This window comes from Scomber japonicus, chromosome 7 (assembly GCF_027409825.1).
Source record: "Scomber japonicus isolate fScoJap1 chromosome 7, fScoJap1.pri, whole genome shotgun sequence".
Lineage (NCBI taxonomy): Eukaryota > Metazoa > Chordata > Actinopteri > Scombriformes > Scombridae > Scomber > Scomber japonicus.
The window spans coordinates 3052537-3075637 of NC_070584.1; the positions used below are offsets into that span (position 1 = coordinate 3052537).

Sequence of the window (23101 nt, forward strand, 5' to 3'; positions counted from 1 at the left end):
TGATTGTGAAGCGGGACGAAGAAACTCTCCGGGCTTATGTACACACACGCATCCATGGACACTTACACACATGAACATATACTACACTTCAGTGACGTGCGGTGAGGTTCATGTCTGGTGAGGCACTGACTTCATCACAATCAGATTTACAAACATATGAACCCTACAGAGTAGCTTATTCACCATTTGATTGGCAGCAGTTAACAGGTTATGTTTAAAATCTCATATCAGCTTTCTTTACACATACAAACTGTAGCACACAAAAAAACACATTTAATTTAAAAAACGTTATTATGGTCTTACCTTTACTTACTTATCTTACTTACTTTACTTGCCGACTAGCTCACTGTAGTTGTAGCATAGACTGTATGAGTTGTAGTTTACTGTCACTTATTCTGCAGCTAATGAGTCGTAATAAGAATCACTGGGATCAGGAGCGCCCCCTGCCATGAGGCCGGAGAACTGCGTGCCTCACTTAGTGACTTTTTGCAGCCGTTTTATGCTGCGCAGCACACGAAACACGCTACAAACACTGTACATTATATCATCATCTAAACTATGGAAATTTAGTTCATATAGTAAAAGTGTTTGAACATGTTAATAGCGACATACAGAGAGACAGCTGTACAGCTGTACTGTCTCACTGCATAGCATGCCAGCGCAGTAAACCGAGTCATTGCGCAATCCATGGTGAGGCTCGCCTCGCTGCTGCCTCACTGCGCGTCTCTTTTCAGTGTTTGATCAGTACATGTGAAAATTCAGCGATTTTGAATTAAAAATAATCCGAAACTGGTAAAGTTAGATAGAAAATAACGTTATAGTGCAAATCACTGGACAAATATAACCATTTATTATTTTTTTCATTTTTAAGTCTTTTTCCATGATAACAGGTGAGGCACGGCCTCACCTGCCTCCCCTGACCGCACGTCACTGCTACACTTCCCCACCCCCCCCATCCCACGCCTTCGCCGCTTTTACCCCCCGGTGCGACAGGCGGGGTCCCATGGCGGCGCCGAAGATGGCTGCGGCCGCGGCTGGCTGCCTGTCTGAACTGGAACATCTCCCTCTCCCTTTCCCCCTCCCCCAGTGCAAAAGTTTTTTTTTTTTTTGTGTTTTTAATGTGGTAAAATGTGCTTATATGTGCTCATGTTGCTGTTTTTTTTCCCCCGTTCCCAGACTGTACTCAATTAGAGCACAGTCTGGGTGCTGCTTTTTTTATCCCCCTCTCTCCTCGTTTTTCTTTCCCCTCTTTTCCCCTCCGTCCTTGCTCAGTCATCCAGTTCTGTCTTGTTATGTATTGTATGTTGTATATGTACGGACGGGTGATTGCTGTAATTTCGCTGTACTTGTACTTGTACTTGTTATAGTGACAAATAAAGCTATTCTGATAAATAGAGAAAATGACAGGAAAAGCAGAAAAAGGAGTTAACTGTTATGATGGCTGCATTGCATTTATGTGAGCCAGGTTCTGGGCTCTCATGCATGCCCATTCACTGACAAGGCTTACTGGGATGGTTAATGAAATTGAGCTATCATTAGTGTGATAGTTTTCCTGCTTTGACAATAAAAATGTCTGTTATGGAAATGGAAAAAACATAATATATTGCCTCAAAGTAATGTGTGATATATTTCCTCAGAAACAATGTAAAGATTTTGTCGCACAGAACCATTGTTTCAGTGCTCATCTGCATTTCGCTTTGAGTTGAAAATTGTAAACCAGATTGATTAATGTATCACTACTATACATAGGTAGAGTAATGTGTCCACTTTGAGCCATATTGTGTCCATGTTCTTTTTAATGTCTTCTTCCTAAAAGACAACAGTTTCTGAGCGAAGAAGGTTTTCTATGGTTCTTTTATTGATCAGAACACATATCCACTATTTTAACCCGATGCTGAATCAAAAAACGAATAAAAAAATAAAATAAGTTGGGAATTATAGACTACACTTGAGTTGAATCTGTTATTTGTCCTTCACTCTGTGACTTAGTCCCCTTAAGTCCCTAAACAAATTGTACACCCTCCCACCTACAGTAGTTTTCACAACTACAGTATGATCATACAGTAGTAAAGTTTTGTTTGGGTCGACATGTAATTTCATTTATTCTACATTGTTCTTGACTCTGTGAATGTATTGAGAGCTACTGTGTCAAATTCCTTGTCATTATACTTCAATGTCAAAGTGTTTGATTTGTATATAAGATTTTTATTCCAACAACTCATCCATATATTGTTTTTATACATAAACATTATATACATAAGGCTGTAGCTGAGCTTTCAGAAATACCCCAAAGTCCCCAACACAACCCATCCTGAGAACATTTGCCCCACACATTTGAATTCATTCTTAATTGATTTGATCATATTTTATTCCCCTGAACTTTAGCTTGTTAATTTTACTAATTACTTACTATCCACCATGAAAGTCTGTTTCATGTTCATATCCACACTGCCTGCATCAAATTCTGCATGGGGAATACTTCCTTCATTGATTTGATTTTTGGCCTAAAATACCTACAGTACAATGAGCACTTGAGTGTCAGAACTGGACTAAGGAGCAATGGAAGAGGGTGAACAGTGATGAATAATATTTTCTTTTAGATCATATGGATGGTCAGGTGCATGTGCATGGTTTACCTGGGGAAGAGATCGTACCAGGGAGCACAATGGGAAGATGGCAAGCTGGCAGAGACAGTGCAATGTTCTGCAGTGAAAACTTGGTTTCTTGCATTTGATGGGTCAGAGCTGTTTTAGTGTTATGGCTGAGTGTATTTAATTCTATAATGTAGGTTGCAAAAAGAACCAAATTGACAAAAATGATATGAAAGACATGACCTTAGAGGAACAATGGCTTTTGTTCCGAATTGTGTGTGTGTGCAAGTAAACCTTAGCACTCCGTAAAATCTAAACCTGTAATGCAATGAACTATTCTGCCATGGACAATAATTCCAAAACATATTTGTTGCAGAGCCTGTTTTAAGCATATGTCTTAATATTTCACCAGCAGTAGAGTAGTATTTTTTTTATTTCTATATACTTTCTACAGAAGACCTAAAACTGTCACAGCATTAATATCTATAAATGTTGCATTTGTGCTGCCTATATATCAGACAGTATCTTACACTACATACAGTAGCATTAGTTACATTTTTATTGTCTATTTACATCAAATTTGTTATATAAATATAATACATAATTTTCAGAAAAGCAGTCAAGTCAATGCATATAAGAGCCTGATCACAATATAGTGAGGTAAAACACACAGGTTAGACACTGATTGGATTGGCTGGAGTCTAGAAGATCAACTGCATGCACACAAGGACAGTAGTCTGTTGTACTGAGTGAAAATCAAGCAGTAAAACCGTCAGGGTTCAGTCGTTCGCCTCCATCTTGTCGAGCACTTCAGGAGATGCTGGAGGCTCTGGAGCTGTACAGACAGCTGGTAAGGTGTACAATATTCCGGATATAAACAGCTTTTGTCATGTCAGAGTAACTGACATTTCAACGCTACTGTTCAGTCCGTTTAGGAATTTTAATATCTGAGTCCTCCAAAGTTCAGTATATTTGTTGATTTGAGTAAATAAAACAGACAGCATTGGCCCACAATGTTACAGTCTGGAACTAAAGGCCAGTGCAGCAGAACTGGTTGACCAAAACATACAGAGAGCTAACCCCCATTCTTGTGACGTGGCTCGATGTTGAAAAACACCCTGTTCAAAACAAGGGCAGCAGTTTGTCTTTGCTTGAAGTGTTTTTTGCCACAGTATCCAGGTACTGTACTAGTTTAGAGTCAGCATATGTCTGTCATGTTTTGTCAGGTTCCAAACACATGGGTGCTTGAGATGCAGGTGACAGGTGGGTGTAACTGGGTGGGTGGAGACAGAGGAGGGGAGGGTTGGATGGTATAAGAGTCAACCTGCATGTTGATGTAAGAAGTTTAACTCTTTTATGATTGATGAAACTAAATAGTCTGACAACTTCATCTGTAACATTGGTTAATCAATCTCTGAAAACTGTAGCTGTTTCTTTTAAATAAGCATTTTGTATTTTACTAATTAGTATAAAACATCTGTGTTTCTGTCCAGTATTAATCAAAAACAAGAAGTTTGGTCATGTGAGTAGATGAGTAGCTCAGTAGCTGGCAGGCTCTCTCAGTGGTTTCAATGTCCACAAAATTCAGGTCATCCCGTCAGCAGGCTGTGACGCTCCACTCAGACATTGTTGATGATGATGAGAGCAGGACTAGCAGTCTGCTGACTCGTCTCACACATGGAGTCCTGTTCTGCTGGTTTGGCGAAGACTCGCGGTGTGTTAAGGTTGTAGACTCCTGCCTGGAGGAAACAGGCTCGCAGAGTCAGGCACAGCACTTCCTGAGGCTTCAGCTGCAGCTTGTACTGAGTCTGACCCACCCAGGTGAATGAGCTGTGGACATCCAGGGACTCAGGGCTGTAAAGGCAAATAAAATTCTTGTTATCAACATCTTTCTGCTACCAGACTGCTACAGTAGCATACCTTCACTGTGCACTGTTCATTGGGATACACAACTCTATGAAACATGACTTTGTTCATTGGAATGTTACAGAATAACAAAAAAGGGTCACTGCAATCCTCTTTTAAAAAAAGTTTGTCTTGACAACACTTGCAAGCCCATATGTTTTTTGTAGAGTTATTGGTGGCTGTAAGCATTTCTTCTCTCCATACTGGCTGTAAACAGATGTCCTTCCTTGAGTGTGTCATATTAGCTTCAGCTGAACTTAGAAAGCATTTTACACTGGATTTTATCCCCCAAGTGGAATTGTGTTCAGAAAGAAACTTACCTGGTGCTTTTGTGCCGCAAGTCAATGACGACATCGACTTGAGCCAAGGAGCAGTTTGACAGAGTCAAAGTAACTGGCACCACACACAGACTACAGTAAAGAGATAAAACAACTGTTAGTAAATCAGTTCATCAAAGAGATTAATCTCATCTCCTTCCACTCTAAATTTAACTTTTTGTCTAAATGATTTGTCCTTTGAGAAAAAAACAACAGAAACAATAGGCAGAAACAATATATATGTATATATATATATGTGTGTATATATATACACATATATATTTATACACACACACACATATATGTATACACACACATATATAGGTATGCACACAAATATATGTATACACACACAAACATATATATATATATATATATATATATATATGTGCATACATACATATATACATACATATACACATCGCATCTCAATAAATTAGAATATCATGGAAAAGCTCATTTATTTCCATAATTCAATTTAAAAAGTGAAACTCATACTATATGGATTCATTACACACAAACTGAAATATTTCAAGCCTTTATTTGTTTAAATCTTGATGATTATGACTTATAGCTAATGAAAACCCAAAATTCAGTATCTCAGAAAATTAGAATATTACATAAGACCAATAAAAAACAAGGATTTTTAAAACAGAAATGTCACCCTTCTGAAAAGTATGGTCATGTATATGCACTCAGTACTTGGTTGGGGCTCCTTTCGCATGAATTACTGCATCAATGTGGCATGGCATGGAGGCTATCAGCCTGTGGCACTGCTGAGGTGTTATGACAGCCCAAGTTGCTCTGATAGTGGCCTTCAGCTCATCTGCATTGTTGGGTCTTGTGTCTCATCCTCTTGACAATACCCCATGTGTGTATATATATATATATATATATATATATATATATATATATATATATATATATATACATATATATATATATATATATATATATATATACATATATATATATATATATATATATATATATATATATATATATATATATATATATATATATATATATATATATATATATATATATATATATATATATATATATATATATACATACACACACATATATATACATACACACACATATATATACATATATATACACATATATATACACACATATATATATACACACATATATATATATATATATATATATATATATATATATACACACACAAGCACATATACATATATACATACACATACACATATACATATACACGCGCACAAAAGACGACTGGTTTTCGACTGGTATCACTTTTACGCGTCATATTAATGTTATAATGTCACTGTGTGGATCATTAACCTTGTTGCAGTGTGCTCCCTGGTTATAGTTAGTGAACTATCAGCTTCTACCTGTTCAGATCTCACAGTCAGCAGTAGAAGCAGAGGAGAGCAGCAGGGGAATGTAGCACACATAGTTTGTATGGTAGCCTACTGATGGAAAAAGTAAAACTGGTAACTAAACAAAAACAAAACAAAAACAAACCATTATTATTATTTATAATAATAGTTTGAGTTTGTAACTCAAGTCAACTGAAGTGTTTGCATCAACTTTTCAAGGCTTCATTTACTTTTACTGCTGGAGAAAACCTACACATTTTTAACCCATTACTTAATCCTTGAACATTTTAAATTATTTTTCAGTATTGGCAGCCAAAAGTCTGGCAGTTTACTGCTTACCTTTATACAATGTAATGCTATTCATTTGACTTGAACTGCTTAAATCTGCATAAAAACTGGAAAAAAGGGGTGCTCTAAAACTCAGCCAGCTGAAGCTGACAACAACAGGACATTTAACTCATATTTCCTCAAACATTGTGTTCCTTTTGAGGGATGAATAAACTCTTGCACTTGCTGAGAAGATATTGCCCAGAGTATATAATACACTGCTATAAATCTATGGAAATTCATTGCTAAATCAAGTGTTCCAAACTAGGCATGGGATGATAACCGTGTTCAAGGTATACCACGATATGAAAAGTCACGATAACCGAAACCGCCAAATTTTCTGTCATACCGTTCCTAAGGTATGAGCTGTTTTTTGTCTGGTCAAAGACAGAAAGTGCTGGTCAGAAATCCCTCAGGTGGTGCAGCTGCAGCGTAGAGTATCACGACCCCACACACTGTCATTACAGATTCAGGTTAAATCGTAATATCGTAATACCGCAATACCGCAATACCGTGAAACCGTGATATTTTTGCTTATGGTTATCATACCGCCAAAATCTCATACCGCCCCATGCCTATTCCAAACATAGACAGTATACACTGTAGATGGACATAATGAGGTCTGACATCACCCGTTGGTTTGCATTGGAGCTGCTTTGAAGCCCAAAATGTCAGCTTATGGTTGGCGCTGTCTGGAGCCAGGACCTTCCAGAAAAGGAGTGTGAGGTGTTGCTTTTGACACTCTGGAAACACGCTGCGCAATGGCAGACCTAAGCTAATGCTAGCTTAATAGGACTAGCAGCCACTGCACACTTGTGCCAACATTAGCTACTGTAACTGAATTGTGTCAACAGAGCAGGTATCATAACTGACTAACATGAAACTTAGTAGAGCCAGCTACCAGTCATAGTTTTAAATCAAAGCCAACTTGGCACACATCAAAGCTGCTATAAATGTTCAAAACTTATTAACGGAACAATCATTTTCAAAATGGCCACCAGCACACTTAATAGAAGGACTGAATTTAGAGATTGGGAACATAGTGACTTGATGACTGACTGATGAGAGAGAAATTTAGGTTTTTTAATCAGGAGTCTATTGAACATCTAGTGACTCCTGGTGGTATTGCACTTTAAGAACTTCCATATTGGTTTCAGCCTCAAGTCATGTTACTTTCCACTTCCAGACAGACATATCAGGGAGAGAGCTCACCTTTCCTTCTTTATCACATTGTAGAATTACAGATGTTGTTGATGAAAAGGACTGTGTGTCTCTCACCTATTCTGGAGAAACGGATGTGTGTAGGTCTCTGGATAGTGCAGGTTGGATTTGATAATTTGGGACAGTTCTGCAGAGGGCAGAACGACTGGAGGAGGCAGCTCTGATTTAAACTTGAACAGCACCATCTCCTGAGCTTCCTGCCACAAAAAACACAGAAAGTTACAGTGCAAAACCACTTACTTTTTATTTATGGCCTCATACAATTAGCCAATCAGTTTTCAAAGTAAACCCCCACTGACAAACAAAGTCTCACAATAGATTTTAAGCCTAGAACTACTAAAATTCTGTATTAGTTCAATGCTATATCTGGTCAATGGTCAATGTCTGCTACGTTGAACTTGTCAGAGAGATGTGGTCATGGTTGTGGATTTTGGGTGGAAGCATCACTGAGTCATGTCAGATGACATGGTCCATACACATATGGTCCAGACATCTCGACCATATCACCTCAGACAGCTTAGCCTCTCTATGGGGGTCCAATGAACCTTCAGTTCTAATCTTGTGGAAAGCCTTCTAACTGGTTTGGGAACTAGAAATGCACTATTCATATTGGCTGATAAAGACTCAAATAACTGGATTGGGTGTCAGTGACAATGGGCTGATCTGGTATCAGATACCAATATTTTAATAAATAAAAATAAACTAAATATTTATTTATTCACTAAATATTTTTTTATGTGTTACAATTTGTTTGACAAAGTTAAGGAAACAATGTGTAAGTCAAGTCTGATGTTGACTTACACAACATGGGCTATGTCAATGTTTTCAACTTGTTTTTAGGAAAAAAGCAAGTTATGTAGCACAATAACCAAATCGTGGTCTCTGACCATTGAACTGTGATCACTGACTCATAGAGAGAAAGAAACACACTGTTTTTGTGTTTGTGTGTATATGTTTGTTGTACCTCTTTGGAATTCAGAGAACTCGCCTCTTTGCCGATGGTTTGTAGCGCCACATGGAGTTGGCCCTCAAGGATCAGCTGTTTGTTGTCCTCAATCACATAGGCCTGTATAGACACCCACATTACAAACTGGAAACTGAAGCACTCATCTATTTGAATCTCTTTTCCACCACATGGTACAAGCTTGACTTACCTTTTTTGGTTTTCATTAGGAAAATGTGTGAATAGTACATAATAGCTGGTATCTGGTGCTTAGTTATTTGGTATAATGTGAACACTTTTGTTTCTTGAAAGAAACTGGCACTTCAGATTATGATGATACAATTAACCTTTTCAACTCAAAGCCCAGAAGACTCTGCCTTGTGTGGACATCATAGCTGCAGGTTTGCCAGGATGATTTTTCTTCTGGCCTGCCATGGCATGTATTGTTTCTGAATTGTAACATATTCATTGTTCATTTTGTGTTTGTATCTACTCTCTCTCTACTGGGTTATGCAGTGTTGGATTTGTTATTATTGTGTTTTTTCCTCTTTTATATATAAATAGCAATTCATCAAAAAGCCACCATTCTTTTTAAAAACGAGTCAAAGCCATAAATAAAAGATAAAAGCTAACTTTTAACATAATAAACAAAGAGAAATGTCCTCCAATTTGTCATAAATTGTAGCCTAAATCAATTTGAGAGTAGTTCCTTGTTTTATGAATGAAGGGAGGTTGAAGTATGAACAAAACATTTCAATCTACCTGATGTGTCAAATAGTCTCTATTTAGCTGGTGTGATTTACTTCAAGGTGTCTTTCTTGAATTTATACTCATAAATACTTATAGTTACAATTCATACATTTCTCAATTGGACAGTTGCTGTGTAAGCTGGTGAAAACAGCTACTTTTTTCTTATATACTGTTGCTTGTTAAGCTGTTGTACAAGATTTACGTTAGAATAATAATTTAGGTTTTGCAGTTTTGATAAAACACATGATTAATCATTCAAGCTGAATTATGTATTATTTTGTATGTAAATCAGGAAGGATGATAAAGCAGTCTCTTACTTCTGGGGCTTTACAAAGGCTGACACAATATCATGCAGTTGGTCATTATTTGGCTGTGTGACACATACCTTCCAGATGATGATTATATTGAGATCCAGCTCATTACACTTCTTGGCCATATTAGTGATGTCAGTAGTTCTATTCATAGGAGGGACAGAGCCCTGAGTCTTGCTGCTGGATGATGTCCTGGCTGAGGCCACATCTACTTGCTGAAACTCTGAGGAACGACAGCAACGGAAGAAGAAATCTCCACAGGGTGTGGCTGAACTGATGATCTGCACGGAAAGAGCAGCAAGAGGTGAGGGGAACGCAGAGGTGAGGAGAAAAAAAAAAAAAAAAGTAGCATGTAGAGCAAAGAATATCAATGACCATTCTTTAGGCCATTAGGCTGCAATAAGTAGTCCATTAGTAAGTGCATTTGCTCACGTGTTACCTTGGTAACCTTTATCATGTTGATTTGTAGTTATGTGGTACTTAATTGTACTCGCACCCTCCTGGAGTAAAATACTAATCCATATTTTGTGCAACCTTAAATGTTTTGTATAGTACATTACATGCATATGTCTGGAGAAATGAAAAAAATGCTAGTCTAGATCGAGATACCTGTAGCTTTAATTTTGTTTGACAAGTACCAAACACCATAGGTATTCAGAGACAAAATAAAATTAGGCCTATGTCTGATCACTAAGCTCCAAAGGATCTGGCGACAGACTACAACTAACTACTACAATTATCAAAATGAGAACATCCATTTGACAAACTTATATGACAAAAGCAAAATAGAAATTGTGAGTGCAATTCTTCGTTCTCTAATTTTAATGTTTGCTTTCAATTTACCCGTTCATTGCCAAGATTCAGGTCTGCAAAGGTGTATTTCTTTACGGCATCCGAGGTGGCTAGGAACAATAGTGAAAACACAGTCAAATCAGTGCTTATTACAAACCCTAAATGAATCAAAGCAGATTGATGAGGTTGGTATTTTCTGTTGAAGTACCTTGGCGGGGTTTGCACCGTGTGGCCTTGAAACACAACTTGGCTCTCTCTCTGCTGGTGAGTTTACAGTCTGGAGGGGGACAGAGCCGACAGAGAGAAGCTGTTTATGGCAAGATAGGGATGCATGAAAACGTAGCATATGCATCAGAAAGGATGTATTTTGTTATCCCACATAGATCTTGGGCTTAGGGGAATGGCGAGGTGGCTCATTAGCGCCACCTCTCAAATAGTATGCTGGTAAATTTGCATGTTTAAATGAAATGTTGTAATACGACTTTGTCACATCTTTATGTCAATACTGTGTCATAGTCATAGCACCACCTATTGACAACAGGAAGTCAGCCATACTACTCACACACAAATATCTGATTTACATGTAATTTACATGTTGTGGTCTACACATCATAGACAGCAGAGTGATGAGTGACATGCCTTTATCCTTTCAATGGGCTACTTCTCAAGGACTGCAGCAAAAGGAGATACAGGAGCACACAATTCACTAGAGCAAAATTCAGGTGCAAACGACTAATGTTCTGACGCTCACTGCGTCTTCAGAGTCAAAAACAGCTTTTGGCTTTGATGAAGATGCAGTGAGCAAGAGATTCCCTCTACAAACCTTTATCCTTGCCTGGGTTGATACACTTGTAGAGGCGCCAATTCTGACTGCTGCTGGACACCTGGACAATGTGGAACTCACGCACACCAGCTTCACTCTGAGAGCCAAGAGGAAGCAGATTAAAACAAAGACTCACACTTAGAGATGAAGAAAGAAATTTGTTTCAGCAAATTGTTAAACTTGACAGCAAAAGAAAAGAATTGCATATTGTATGACTTTGCCTACTGGAGGTGTAAAGCATGCTTGTACATCTCACCGTATTGATGTTCTCCACATCAATAAAGACCAGCGTTCCACTGCTGCCTTTGTCATCCAGACCATGATGTGGAGAGACACTGCTGCGACAGGCTGATGCCTGCACACTCAGAGAACGGCTGGCACAGATAAACACTGTGTGACGTAACACCCGATGACTTCATATGAAAATAGAGAGAAAAAAATGAAGACGGGTTATGACAAAAGGCTTCGACATGTTTATTCAGAGCTCCTGCACTTTCAGCATAAAATCATGATCAAATGTATAGAGTATGTAATAAATAGGGCTGTCAATCGATTCAAATACTGAATTGCAGTTAATCTCATGATTGTCCTGAGTTTACTCGCGATGAAACACAAATGAATCGCATATTTTTTTCTGAATGTACTTTAAAAGCAAATGTATTTTTTGTTAAGTTTTTAATACTCTTAACATGGGAGTGGATACATTTGTTTGCTTTATGCAAATGTATGTTTATTATTATTGAAACAATCCAGAACAATGAAATACCGCATGCTGTCAGGTATGATACCAGTTAGGAACTAGTTACTCAGCCATTCACACACACACACACACAAAAGCACAGAAGAATGTAATAAGAGCAAATACACACACAGTCTGTCTCTCTTTCTTGCTCACGCATGCACAAAGTTGTGTATGCACGTGTGAGCAATTTCAGTTTCAAGTTTTTCCTCTTGAATATTTCAAGGATAATTCTATATATATTATATACAAGTTGTGATATTGTGCTTGACTTGCCTGGCTATTTTAGGTAAAAGAGTTAATAAAGTTGTTACTCAAATTTTAATTTACACATGAAACTGGATTAATTTGTGGTAGAAATAAATTATGGATTATAGAGACAGTTTTCATATATCATGAAATATCATACTACTCGAGTGGGGGAGGCTTTTTTCTGTCCCTAAACACAAGCATCAATATTGTGTTATTTCAGCGTTTACTTCATTTAATACAAACAAATTGGATACAAACACTATTCAAGCCCATTGGCCTCAGGCAAAGTAAAGTCCCTACCCAAAAAAAGATATTTTCTTCTTATTTTACATGTGAGCATCCACACTTATGAACGATAATGTCCTGTAAACAGCGCTGTCAAGCACGTGCTGCGTGCTCCTGCTGTGTTGGCAGCTAATAGAAATAGACAGGCTATTGATGACCTGTTACTGTTTTATGTTGTATGGAAAAAGAAAAAAGAAAACCAGGCGGGTGCTGATTCAGTGTGTTGACCAGAAGCATTTCAGACATTAGTTGCTGTGATGTCGAGTCAGTTTGGTATTTACAGACCAAACTGACTCGACAGACAGCGGCAGAGGTTACAGTGTGATGTGTAAAAGTGCAAAGACGATCAAGCTTTTATTGCACTGTGGGCAGTAACCCAGTATGAGCACAGTTCTGAAGCTTAAAAGATTCACTAACTTTGTTGTTTTTTCTCTGGGAACAGAGCATGATACTTTGTTTGCCTCTGGGACTAACACAGAGTCAGACGATGGTGTGCTGAGTGAGCCCTACAGTGACCTGTGTGGAATCTTTGCTTTCAAAAGGTTTAATTTACACTCACAGCCTCGCCCGAACTATTAAGAATTAATAGACTACCTACTGGTGCAGTTGAGATAAGCAAAATATTAATGGTAGTTACTAACTCACTACTAGTTAGCATATACCCGACACACTGTTTCAGTTATAATATGTGTGTTTTGATTGTGTTTTATTAAAAAGTTTTGGAATAACTTATATAAACGTATGTGTTTATTAATGAATAGCTGATGGTACATTCAAATGAATCAGAAAAACATTTTCCCAGCATGAGACCTTCCAAAATAGACTGTGTCTCACACACCGGTACTTATTTACCAGTTTTTAGGTATATATATTTGCACATCTATAGATTCTGGATTCATAAATTCTTCTATATAATGAGGGAGAAGGAGTGAACACCATTTGGAGCCTTTGGATTGTATGATTAGTGGAAAACAATTTTACCTTGCAGGTTTAATGACAGCATACTTGGCCATGTGGTGATCTGGGAAATCTTAAACATATAACTGAGAAAATATTTTTACTGACGTATTTTTGACTATGAGCATCAGCACAGACTCACTGTCACCTCGGTGCCAGTTTAGCTTGTTAGCCTAGATGCTAGCTGCGGGAAACTTGTGGGAGCCTAATGAATGAGGACTTTGTGTGCAGTAGCATCCTCCAGAGTTGCTGGAGACAGACCAGACTGGGGGAACTGCCAACTATTCAATATATACACACTGAAGCCTAACCCTAACCCTCATAAAAAAAAGACAAAACCTTGCCAATCACTCTGGTTTTTATGTTGTGGTTATGTGAATGTGAAAGCCCTAATTATAAATGTATAAAGGCTATAGAATATAACATTGTAACATAGTTGTAGACAGAGGAACTTACTGCATATCCAATTGTTTGCAAATAGTTTTTTAGCCTTTGGCTCAGCTTATTTGGGATAACAGTTATATTAAAATCATCACTGTGACTCAGAATAAGTTATTGCTATATGCTGATGATTAGCTTTTGTCAGTATGGATATAATTTAAGTATATTAAAGTTGCAAGCATCGTTAACGGGCCCTCACACCTGCAGTTGGTGGGTTTGCACAGTGGGCACTTAGATGTTTTTGCATTCGGACCTTCATTGAACATTGTGTGATGGGGTTAAGTGACACTTCCTGTGTCCACTATGTGGCAGTAGAGACTACCCATCAATTATATGTCATGTTGTAGTGTATTATGTGGAGAACACATCCTATGAATTTCATGCAAATCCGAAGATGTTTGTCATCGGATGTGCCTGTGTCCAGTAGTTTGCGCTATAGATATGACACAGTATTGATGCATAGACATGTTCAGGGTGGGACCCTCTACATGCGTGAGCAATTTGGTGTAGATCGAACTATGTATGTAGGAGTTATAAGGACTTCCTGCTTTATGGCAAAAAATGGAAATTGTCTGCATTGCCACACCCAACAGATAAAAGGTCAAAGATTTTGATAACTTTTCATCTTCAAGATCTGAAGATGATACTGACTTTATATGAGGTCTGTGGAGTCAAATCTGTAGGAGGAGTTTGTTAAAGTACAAGACGTGGAAATGGGGAAAAACTTCTTCGGGGATGTGGTAAAAACAAAAATATTGACCCATTTGCATTTTCTCCTCCCTGTATTTTGCACACTGGGATAAAAACACCCCATATTACATATTCATTATGGCAACATACTAAATGGACAACGCGTACTATCTTGCACATTTGAAAGTGCACTATGTTAGTAGATCAGCTTGCATATTTTTTTGCGAGTGATGTCAAGTTTAAACACGTTTTTACACACGCAGACCTTTAGTTAATCAGGCCCTTGGGGTCATAAATTAAGAATTATACACATACTCAGTAGCTTGATATCACAAGGTGTGCTAAATCAGAGTACTACATCTTTCCTAGTGTGGTTGTAATAAAAAGGTCTACACAAGAACTGCTCAAATTCATTAACTGGTACAATCACTATCAGACAGGAACCTGCCGTGCACACTGCACGCACGTGAAGCCTCGTCCCCACAGTGAGAGAGGAAACCTGTTTGACCAGTGAGAGCATGCACTGTGTGGGAGAGGGGGGGGGCTGCCAGCAGCATGTGTACAGCCTCATCGACACACTGATTGGTTTTTCCACTCGGGAGCGAATGGATTCTTGCAAATCATTTTATGACCACAGAGAAAGTGAATTATGTCACAGCTTATCTGTATCTTATTCAACTGTCAACAATTTTAGCAAATATGACACAACAATAGACCCCAACCGGTCAAGGCAGATGGCCGCCCACTCCGAGTCTGGTTCTGTCTAAGGTTTCTTCCTGTTAAAAGGGAGTTTCTTCTTGCCAGTGTTGCTCATGTGGGAATGTTTGGTCTCTTTAAAGTTAAAACCTGAAGAGTTCGGTTTAGAACCTGCTCTATGTGTAAAGTCCCTTGAGATAACTTTGTTGTGATTTGGCGCTATACAAATAAAGATTGATTGATTGATTGACTGACTGCAGCTTCAATATCTCTGTTTTTATTGTCTGCTTTTCTCTTTTTAGCTTCTGTGACTGTAGTCTCTTGTCTTGCCCCCTGTGTGTCCTATATTGATCACATTTATATTTCATTATATGCACTTTTCCTTTATAATACAGACTTCTAATGATTGGGTTGTACCTAGAAAGCATATAATGCACACATTAAGTCAATTCAATCTCCCTTGATTTTTTACCTGATTTTGATTCCTTTCTCTGAGCTCTCATAATAGAACAGGAAGTTTATTTCGTGGACTCCCTCCTGATCCGGTCCTCTGAGCCAGAGGGGTAGCTGGGTTGATTGACCTGGTTGCAGGGTGCTGCCATCTATTGGGATTTCCATCACACCAGATAGCTGAGTGAAATCCTCGGCTGAAACCAACATCTCAGACACCACTGAGCCTGGCTGGGCCCCAGGGGGTGTGGCCAAAGTTTTATAGGCAGAACAGTTTTCAGATGAGGTTGGGCTGAGGGGTGTGAGGGGTGTTGTGGCCCGACTGCCAAAGGTGAAGAAATCGGGATGTGTGGACGCCACACGCAGGCCACACAACTGAACACCACTGACGTTGCAGAACTCAACATATGCCTTCCTGATCTCACCACACAGCAGAGCAGTCGGGAACTGTAGGAAGAAGACCTGACACAAACACAGACACATACAAGCTGACAATCATCTAGAATTTGCATAACTGCACAACCTTTTTTTTGTGCATTTTGTATGGGTGGTATCATAGAAGAATTTGTGAGCAGATGATGAACTGAATCATAATGCACTTACACTGCACAAGATGGGAGCCAAACTCTTCCTTTTGTGATAGATACAAAAACTAATATGAAGCTAATATGAAGTGCCAGCCGCCCATATGAGCCAAATGCGCCAAAATGTTTCAACGTTACAGTCTATTTAGAGGCAAAGTTCCTCTTTTTGTTACTATACTTCCACCACAGCTCAACAGGGAAACACTAAGAGGGAATTTGATGCTAAAAAGACTGTAAATGTGTCAGATATCACTCGATATGACTAACTCAGCTGAATAGAAGCTTCAGATAAACTTTTAGGAACCTTCTCAGGAACAATACATCTGATATGGATCTCTGTAGATTTTAGATTTGTGAAATTATGTTAGAATTGCAATGTAGGATAAATATAGGTACAGTTAGTGAGTGAGCGGTACCTCAAACAGGTGTTGTGACTAGATCCAGACATCGATCAGAGCCATGTTGTATACCGTAGTTACAGGTACTTACACGTAGTTTGCGGTTTCAATAGCCTAACCACTATTCATCTTTGTTGCAGAGCACTGAATACCACTCTTAAATCTAAATAGTAATTAAAACTGCAAGCAGTGATGAACGGGCCCTCGCGCCCCCATGCACCGCCTTGTACGCGCATGCCGGTGCATGCTGCAGTCACATGCAGACACAGCGGGTACGTAGACGTCTTGGCACCCGGGCTTGTAATGAATGTTGTGTGATGGGGCTAAGTCACATTGCATGTGTCCACTAGGTGGCGCTAGAGATCACCCACCAATTACATGTCATGTTGCAGTGTGTGATGTGGAGAACACATCCTGTAAATTTCATGTAAATCGGATAATGTTTGTCATGTGAGGCTGACTTCCTGTGTCCAGTAGGTGGCGCTGTGTATTTGACACAGTATTGATGCATAGATGTGTTTAGGGCGGGACCCTCTACATGTGTGATCAATTTGGTGTAGACGGGACAATGTCTGTAGGAGTTATAAGGACTTCCTGCTTCATGGCGAAGCATCGAAATTGTCTGCACAGCCACGCCCAACAGGAAGAAGTCATAAAAAAGCTTTTGATAACTTGTCATCTCCAATGTCTCAAGCTGACTCTGTGTGAATTTGAAGTGGATGGGATTAAATCTCTAGGAGTAGTTCGTTCAAATATGAGGCGTGGAAATGACCAAAACATTCACCAAAATTGAGCATTTTTCCCAAGATGGCCGACTTCCTGTTGGACTTAGGGTATGGGTCCAAATGGCGTTTTTGTGCGCCTGGAGATGATACATAAACCTACCGAATTTCATTCTTCTATGTCAATCGGGAAGGCTGAGGTTCAATTTTGAAATATTCAAGGGGGCGCTATTGAGCCGTTTAGTCACGCCCATCCCATTGAAGTATATAGGATGTTAAATGACCGCACTCCAGACGTGTGTGTTGAGTTTCGTTACCGTGGAGGCATCCTTTGCCTCTGAAAACTGTAATCGTATTTTCATGGCGTTGAATGCGTTGTCATGGCAACAGTATTTGATGATGGGTCATGAGTTGCAGAATGTAGTATCACCAAGGTCTTATGTCTCAGCTGAGTAAATTTCAGGTGGAAATACTTAAGATTATGGGAGTAATTAATGAACAAATGAAGCAAGTCACTTCCTGTCGCCACTAGGTGGCGCTATGTCTGTCACTAAATATGAGACTGTACATGTGTTCAGACCAGGACGCTGAACAAGCATATTAAATTTGTAAAAGCTCAGACCATGTGGAGTCAAGTTATGAGAGTTTGAAATTTCATGGCGAAGCATCGAAATTCGCCGCGTCACCACGGCAACCAGGAATGACGTGGGAAAAAGCTTTTGATAACTTTTCATCTCCAATGTCTCAAGATGACTCTGTGTGAATTTGAAGTGGATGGGATGAAATCTCTAGGAGTAGTGCGTTCAAATATGATGCCACAATTTGCATTAAAATCAATATTTGATTCAAAATGGCCGACTTCCTGTTGGTGTTAGGGTATGTGTCCAAGAGACTTTTTGGTGCGTCTTGACATGATGAACATGTGTACCAAGTTTCGTTTCTCTATGTCAATCTGTCACGAGGGGCTCGCTTTTATTAATTTTGTAGGGGGCGCTAGAGAGCCATTTTGACACGCCCATTTGTGCAGACCATAAAATATCGAAATTTTCGCCGGGTCTGGCTTGCGTGCAAACTTTGGTGACTTTTACGGCACGTTCAGGGGGGCAAAAAGGCCGTCGTTGTGAGAGAAGAAAAATAATAATAATTAAAACTGCAAGCAGTGATGAACGGGCCCTCGCGCCCCCATGCACCGTGCCGTACGCGCATGTCGGTGCATGCTGCACGCACACAGCAGACACAGCGGGCACGTAGGCGTCTTGGCACCCGTGCTCGTAATGAACGTTGTGTGATGGGGCTAAGTCACATTGCATGTGTCCACTAGGTGGCGCTAGAGATCACCCACTAATTACATGTCATGTTGCAGTGTGTGATGTGGAGAACACATCCTGTAAATTTCAAGTAAATAGGATAATGTTTGTCATGTGAGGCTGACTTCCTGTGTCCAGTAGGTGGCGCTGTGTATTTGACGCAGTATTGATGCATAGATGTGTTCAGGGCGGGACCCTCTACATGCGTGATCAATTTGGTGTAGACGGGACAATGTCTGTAGGAGTTATAAGGACTTCCTGCTTCATGGCGAAGCATCGAAATTGTTTGCACAGCCACGCCCAACAGGAAGAAGTCATAAAAAAGCTTTTGATAACTTGTCATCTCCAATGTCTCAAGCTGACTCTGTGTGAATTTGAAGTGGATGGGATGAAATCTCTAGGACTAGTTCGTTCAAATATGAGGCGTGGAAATGACCAAAACACTCACCAAAATTGAGCATTTTTCCCAAGATGGCCGACTTCCTGTTGGACTTAGGTTATGGGTCTAAATGGCGTTTTTGTGCGTCTGGAGATGATACATAAACCTACCGAATTTCATTCTTCTATGTCAATCGGGAAGGCTGAGGTTCAATTTTGAAATATTCAAGGGGGCGCTATTGAGCCATTTACTCACGCCCATCCCATTGAAGTATATAGGATGTTAAATGACCACACTCCAGACGTGTGTGTTGAGTTTCGTTACCGTGGAGGCATCCTTTGCCTCTGAAAACTGTAATCGTATTTTCATGGCGTTGAATGCGTTGTCATGGCAACAGTATTTGATGATGGGTCATGAGTTGCAGAATATAGCATCACCAAGGTCTTATGTCTCAGCTGAGTTAATTTCAGGTATAAATACTTAAGATTATGGGAGTAATTAATGAACAAATGACGCAAGTGACTTCCTGTTGCCAGTAGGTGGCGCTATGACTGTCACTAAATATGAGACTGCACATGTGTTCAGACCGGGACGCTGAACAAGCATATTAAATTTGGAAAAGCTGAGACCATGTGGAGTCAAGTTATGAGGGTTTGAAATTTCATGGCGACGCATCGAAATTCGCCGCGTCACCACGGCAACCAGGAATGACGTGGGAAAAAGCTTTTGATAACTTTTCATCTCCAATGTCTCAAGATGACTCTGTGTGAATTTGAAGTGGATGGGATGAAAACTCTAGGAGTAGTTTGTTCAAATATGATGCCACAATTTGCATTAAAATCAATATTTTGATTCAAAATGGCCGACTTCCTGTTGGAGTGACGTCATGGAACCCATAGACTTTTTTGTGCGTCTTGACATGATGAACATGTGTACCGAGTTTCGTTTCTCTATGTCAATCTGTCGCGAGGGGCTCGATGTTCTTGATTTTGCAGGTGGCGCTAGAGAGCCATTTTGCCACGCCCATTTGTGCAGACCATAAAATATCAAAATTTTCGCCAGGTCTGGCTTGCGTGGAAACTTTGGTGACTTTTCGAGCACGTTCAGGGGGTCAAAAAGGCCGTTGTTGTGGGAGAAGAAAAATAATAATAATCTTGACAGATACAATAGGGCTTCGCGCTGGTCAGCGCTCGGGCCCTAAATATGAAGCTCATGCCAGGAGAGGATTAGCTTAGATAAGATGTTTATGGCTTGTACATGTACATTTTGAGTCATCTCATGTCATCTCCTTTTAATTTCTCCTACGGCATTAATAATTACACATAACCACTATAAACACTTTTATAGTAATATTTTAAGTAGACCGTAAGTAAAAGTTTTACTAACTTAAATAAATGTTTTGGAATATGGATCACTGCATTATTATTTATTTTCTGACATTGGTGATCACATGGACATTCCACTGTTGAGCCACGCCTATGAGATACCCTCTTCTCCCACTGTGCATGGAGGGCTGCCCCAGGCACACTCAGTTAGCTACAAATGTATAATGACCCTCTGTCTTATATATCCATAACTAAATACACGCAGATTGCAGCCACAAATTCAATTAAAGCTGCAAGCAGTGATGAACAGGGCCTTGCTCCCCGGCCCGCCCCAAAACAGCTAAATGCCATATGTGCATGTCGGTGCATATCACAGTCGCAGGACAGACACAGCGGGCACATGGACGTCTTGGCACCCAGGTTTTTATTGAACATTGTTTGATGGGGGTAACTAACACTGCCTGTGTCCACTATGTGCACACGCCCATTTCCGTGAACCATAAAATATAAAATTCTTCGCCGGGTCTGCGCAGTTTTCAGGCATGTTTAGGCTGCCAAAAATACCTTTGTTTTGGCAGCACGATAATACTAATAATAATACTAATTAAAACTGCAAGCAGTGATGAACGGGCCCTCGCGCCCCCACGCACCGCCTCGTACGCGCATGGCGGTGCGTGCTGCAGGCACACGGCAAACACAGCGGGCACGTAGACATCTTGGCACCCGGGCTCGTAATGAACGTTGTGTGATGGGGCTAAGTCACATTGCATGTGTCCACTAGGTGGCGCTAGAGATGACCCACCAATGACATGTCATGTTGCAGTGTGTGATGTGGAGAACACATCCTGTAAATGTCATGTAAATCGGATAATGTTTGTCATATGAGGCTGACTTCCTGTGTCCAGTAGGTGGCGCTGTGTATATGAAGCTGTATTGATGCATAGATGTGTTCAGGGCGGGACCCTCTACATGTGTGATCAATTTGGTGTAGGTGGGACAATGTCTGTAGGAGTTATAAGGACTTCCTGCTTTATGGCGAAGCATCGAAATTGTTTGCACAGCCACGCCCAACAGGAAGAAGTCATAAAAAAGCTTTTGATAACTTGTCATCTCCAATGTCTCAAGCTGACTCTGTGTGAATTTGAAGTGGATGGGATGAAATCTCTAGGACTAGTTTGTTCAAATATGAGGCGTGGAAATGACCAAAACACTCACCAAAATATAGCATTTTTCCCAAGATGGCCGACTTCCTGTTGGACTTAGGGTATGGGTCCAAATGGCGTTTTTGTGCGTCTGGAGATGATACATAAACCTAGCGAGTTTCATTCTTCTATGTCAATCGGGAAGTCTGAGGTTCAATTTTGAAATATTCAAGGGGGCGCTATTGAGCCATTTAGTCACGGCCATCCCATTGAAGTATATAGGATGTTAAATGACCACACTCCAGACATGTGTTGAGTTTCGTTACCGTGGAGGCATCCTTTGCCCCTGAAAAGTGTAATCGTATTTCATGGCGTTGAATGCGTTGTCATGGCAACAGTATTTGATGATGGGTCACGAGTTGCAGAATGTAGCATCACCAAGGTCTTATGTCTCAGCTGAGTCGATTTCAGGTGGAAATACTTAAGATTATGGGAGTAATTAGTGAAAGAATGAAGCAAGTGACTTCCTGTTGCCAGTAGGGGGCGCTATGACTGTCACAAAATATGAGACTGCACATGTGTTCAGACTGGGACACTGAACAAGCATCTGAAATTTGGAAAAGCTCAGACCATGTGGAGTCAAGTTATGAGGGTTTGAATTTTCATGGCGAAGGATCGAAATTCGTCGCGTCACCACGGCAACCAGGAATGACGAGGGAAAAAGCTTTTGATAACTTGTCATCTCCAATGTCTCAAGATGATCCTGTGTGAATTTGAAGTGGATGGGATGAAGATTATAGGAGTAATTAGTGAAAGAATGAAGCAAGTGACTTCCTGTTGCCAGTAGGTGGCGCTATGACTATCACTAAATATGAGACTGTACATGTGTTCAGACCAGGACCCTGAACAAGCATGTGAAATTTGGTAAAGCTCAGACCATGTGAAGTCAAGTTATGAGGGTTTGAATTTTCATGGCGAAGGATCGAAATTCGCCGCGTCACCACGGCAACCAGGAATGACGGGGGAAAAAGCTTTTGATAACTTGTCATCTCCAATGTCTCAAGATGACTCTGTGTGAATTTGAAGTGGATGGGAAGAAATCTCTAGGAGTAGTGCGTTCAAATATGATGCCACAATTTGCATTAAAATCAATATTTTGATTCAAAATGGCCGACTTCCTGTTGGTGTTAGGGTATGTGTCCAAGAGACTTTTTGGTGCGTCTTGACATGTTGAACATGTGTACCAAGTTTCGTTTCTCTATGTAAATCTGTCACGAGGGGCTCGCTTTTATTGATTTTGTAGGGGGCGCTAGAGAGCCATTTTGGCACGCCCATTTGTGCAAACCATAAAATATCGAAATTTTCGCCGGGTCTGGCTTGCGTGCAA

At 39.9% G+C, this 23101-nt stretch overlaps 1 protein-coding gene across 2 annotated transcripts in view; it reads right to left on the reverse strand.

Moving 5' to 3' along the window:
* Positions 1-2979: 2979 nt before the first annotated feature.
* Positions 2980-23101, reverse strand: part of trappc8 (trafficking protein particle complex subunit 8) — a 79611-nt gene continuing 59489 nt past the window's right edge. For both annotated transcript variants that reach the window (XM_053322040.1, XM_053322039.1), the window contains 10 exons: positions 15880-16319; positions 11604-11760; positions 11348-11444; positions 10733-10801; positions 10576-10634; positions 9807-10013; positions 8693-8794; positions 7786-7925; positions 4817-4906; positions 2980-4445 (listed from right to left, as the gene is read on the reverse strand). In XM_053322040.1, coding sequence (XP_053178015.1) covers positions 4211-4445; positions 4817-4906; positions 7786-7925; positions 8693-8794; positions 9807-10013; positions 10576-10634; positions 10733-10801; positions 11348-11444; positions 11604-11760; positions 15880-16319 — 1596 coding nt within the window. In that variant the 3' untranslated portion in view covers positions 2980-4210. The remainder of the gene's footprint in view (positions 4446-4816; positions 4907-7785; positions 7926-8692; positions 8795-9806; positions 10014-10575; positions 10635-10732; positions 10802-11347; positions 11445-11603; positions 11761-15879; positions 16320-23101) is intronic.